Below are 3,296 nucleotides of genomic sequence, written 5' to 3'. Positions count from 1 at the left end.
CATGAACACCCTACCAATAATATGAGGACTATTTTAGCAAAGCATTTCATTTTACTATAAAAATTAACACACGCAATGCGCGGGTTAGCGACTAGTAATAGTAATAATTAAAAAAAAAAAAAAACTTTCGAAGTCCGGCGGCTAGACTTGTCTACAAATGCTAAGTGAACCTTTCTTCTCTTCAATTCTATGTCCAACTTCTTTTCCCCTCTTTCAACTTATATCACTTCTCTTTTTCAATCATTCTCATTTTCAACATTCAAAAACTTCCTTACGTTTTTGCAAATTTTCCATCTAACAATTTCCTGTGTTTTCTTTGATTAGTGCACTGATCACTTTATATATCATGACCTCATAAAGGATGAAACATATGTTTTATTAGACAAATACATTGAAGCATATTCCATTATTAACATTTACATTATTGCTTGACTCTAAGATACTGAAACACATGATTCTTAAAAAGAAAAAAAAAAAAAGATATTGAAAGATGAAACACATCATGCTTCCCAAGTCTCTATGCAGATCATGGTACTCACAACAAGCTTATAAATGGTTGCTTGCTAAACAGATAATAGTAACTCCAACAAGCTTAATCTGATATCCTAAAATGAGAAATTTGGAGATTTTCAACATTAAGTTTTTGGAAATTACTGCGCCTTCTGCTAGCTGTAAACTTGCCCCAATTGTATGCCCTATACTTAGCAGAGTTTTGCTCGTTTGTTAGCTCCTCTAAGGGCTTAATCATGGTGTAGTGTGCCGGGTTGAAGAAAAATGGAACAGAGAACCTTTCTTTCTCTGGGTTCACCATGGCTCTGTGCTCCACACTCTCATACTTGTCATTACTCCAAACCTGAAAATTTTCCATTCTTTGAGTGAAACTGGCCAACGATAAAAGTCTCCCACTACATACGAATTCCAATATTGGCAAAGCGTTTTAATTAGACTAGTAATTATATCAATATGTTTTTGATACATACATTCATAGATGGACAACATAGAGAAAAAATTAACAGGCTAACATTATTCATATACTTATTCTTTTTTTGGCTAAATAGTAAATGGTACTTGAAATCAAGTTTGGCTAATATATATATATAAAAGATTTGTTCTTACCAGAGTTAGTTTGAAGATTTGAAAATGTTACCTGAGTAATGTCACCAACATTGACAATATAAGCATCTGGGGTGGGTTTGACCCGAATCCACTCTCCATCTTTCCGCTTCACTTCCAATCCTCCAACATCATCTTGAGCAAGGATGGTTAAGGCGCCAGGATCCTTGTGCCGACCGACACCAAGTGCTAACTCAGGGGTAGGGCAAGGTGGATAGTGATTTAGTCGAATGTAGCTGTTGTGATCTTTGAAGAAGCTGTGGAACCTATCTGCTGGCAAGCCTAGGGACAGAGCTATAAGTTCGAATAACTTGCGAGCTAGTTTTACCATCTCTTGACCATAGTCTTGGCATGTCTGCCTGTTTAGTTGTCAAAGGAGCTCATCAGATCACATAGATTAAATCTCTTGAATTGGGCTTCAAACTAGATCATAATTCTTGACAGATTAATCTCAAATTTTCTAATTCAATTAAAAAGGGTCCTCCCAAATAACAGTTATGAAGACACATTCATATGTTACTAACATAACCTTGGATGACTAGTTAATAAAATGTACCATTATCTCCCACAACCATTATGTGTGCTGTGATTTATAAGAATTAGGATGCAACTTTTTTTGATAAATTCAATGTTATGACAAGGGAGAGGGATTTGAACACTGGATGTGCCACTTGACTTACAAGACTCTTGGCAAGTATTAGAACACAATAGTCCTATAATAATAGAACATTTAGCATATCTCTCTCTGTTCTCCCTCTTTTACATGGTTTCTCATACATCCACAGATGCATGAACTTTACAGTTTTGTCATCAAATTGATATTGGCTAAAGTTAAGATTTAGATGATCCACATATTAATCAATAATAACTATTAGTAAATAATAATCATTCAAATTTAATTGTGAATTTACAAAAAAATATTTCCATATTTTATTAAACTTAATTTACCTTAATTCAGGCGGGTACTCAGGCCACTGATTATATAATTCAGTGATTTCCTTGTCATCAGGATCAGGCGAGGCAGGGATTAAAGCAGGTTCCTCTACGGCAATATCAAACACCTCCTTCCAGTCCCTAACATTCTTAGTATGCTCAGTGTCAAAATAACCCAACACTAACTTCTCAGTTCTCCTCACCTTCCTCTTCTCCTCTAAACTCTGCTCAAAGAATTTCCTCGTGACACCATCAATCTTCTGTCGCTTCTCCGAAGGCACCCCATGGTTGATCACCTGGAAGAACCCCCACTCCTTGCATGCTTTGCCTACCTCCTTAACAAGGCTTTCAATGGCAGAAACATTGTTGGAGGAGTGTAATGGAGCAAGATCAATTAGTGGGAAGCCTTCCCCTTCGATGTTGGAGATTCTTGGCCTGTGTTCAGGTTCTTGGATGAAAGCTGGATCAACTTCTCCCATGGTAATTGGTTTTAATTTCTGTGTGTTTTGTAAGATATGGTGTGGTGCTTTTTATAGTTACTGTTTTTTTCTGTTTTTCTAAGGGTGTGACGTTTGTGCTTGCATGGCTGAGTTGTTTTGTCCTATCTTCTATGAGGGGATATTTGGTTAATTTGGTACTAGGAATGAGTTAAGCATTTGTATGCTTGCTATTTTTTCTAAGGGTGTGACGTTTGTGCTTGCATATCTGAGTTTTGTTCTGTGCGGGAAGTTTTGGCAGTCAACATTAGAGCATTACACCGAAAAGAATAATATTCAAAGATATATAACTATGAACAAAATTTCACTTCAAATTCTTTATATGTCTTTTTATTGCATTTTTGTTTATGTTTTTAATATTCATGTCAAATTTCGTTCTAATTAGATGTTATGTACTATTCGATCAATAAACTTATTTTTTTATGCATAATTTTATATCACAAAATACTTAAAATTTAAATATATGATTAATGACATGACAATTGATCTTTGATCTTCTTGAGCAAATGACATAATAATTAATCTTTAATCTCCTTGTAATTTTGCTTGCAGGATATAATAAGAACATACAATTCAAAGGTTAAAATTTTTAAAATTCACATCTAATAAAAAAATATAAAAGAGTTTGGAGAGAAATATTTTCCTTAAAAGGATATATAGTACTCCTTTTCACATGCTTTACCAACAGGACATTTCTATATAATAATAATAATAATAATCTAATAAAACTTCTCTAGTATTGAATTAGCGATT

The 3,296-nt window shown here is 34.2% G+C and overlaps 1 protein-coding gene across 1 annotated transcript; it reads right to left on the bottom strand.

The window, feature by feature from the left end:
- Window positions 1-355: 355 nt before the first annotated feature.
- LOC112029467 (protein DMR6-LIKE OXYGENASE 1) lies at window positions 356-2,563 on the bottom strand. The gene is made up of 3 exons (XM_024062155.2): window positions 2,062-2,563; window positions 1,148-1,472; window positions 356-853 (listed from the first exon to the last, which is right to left on the bottom strand). Exons 1-3 carry the CDS (start codon window positions 2,523-2,525, stop codon window positions 593-595), a joined length of 1,050 nt encoding a protein of 349 aa, XP_023917923.1. The 5' UTR covers window positions 2,526-2,563; the 3' UTR covers window positions 356-592.
- Window positions 2,564-3,296: the final 733 nt, after the last annotated feature.

Source organism: Quercus suber, unplaced genomic scaffold (genome assembly GCF_002906115.3).
Source record: "Quercus suber isolate HL8 unplaced genomic scaffold, Cork oak 2.0 scaffold_407, whole genome shotgun sequence".
Lineage (NCBI taxonomy): Eukaryota > Viridiplantae > Streptophyta > Magnoliopsida > Fagales > Fagaceae > Quercus > Quercus suber.
This window is presented reverse-complemented; position numbering and strand designations above follow the sequence as displayed.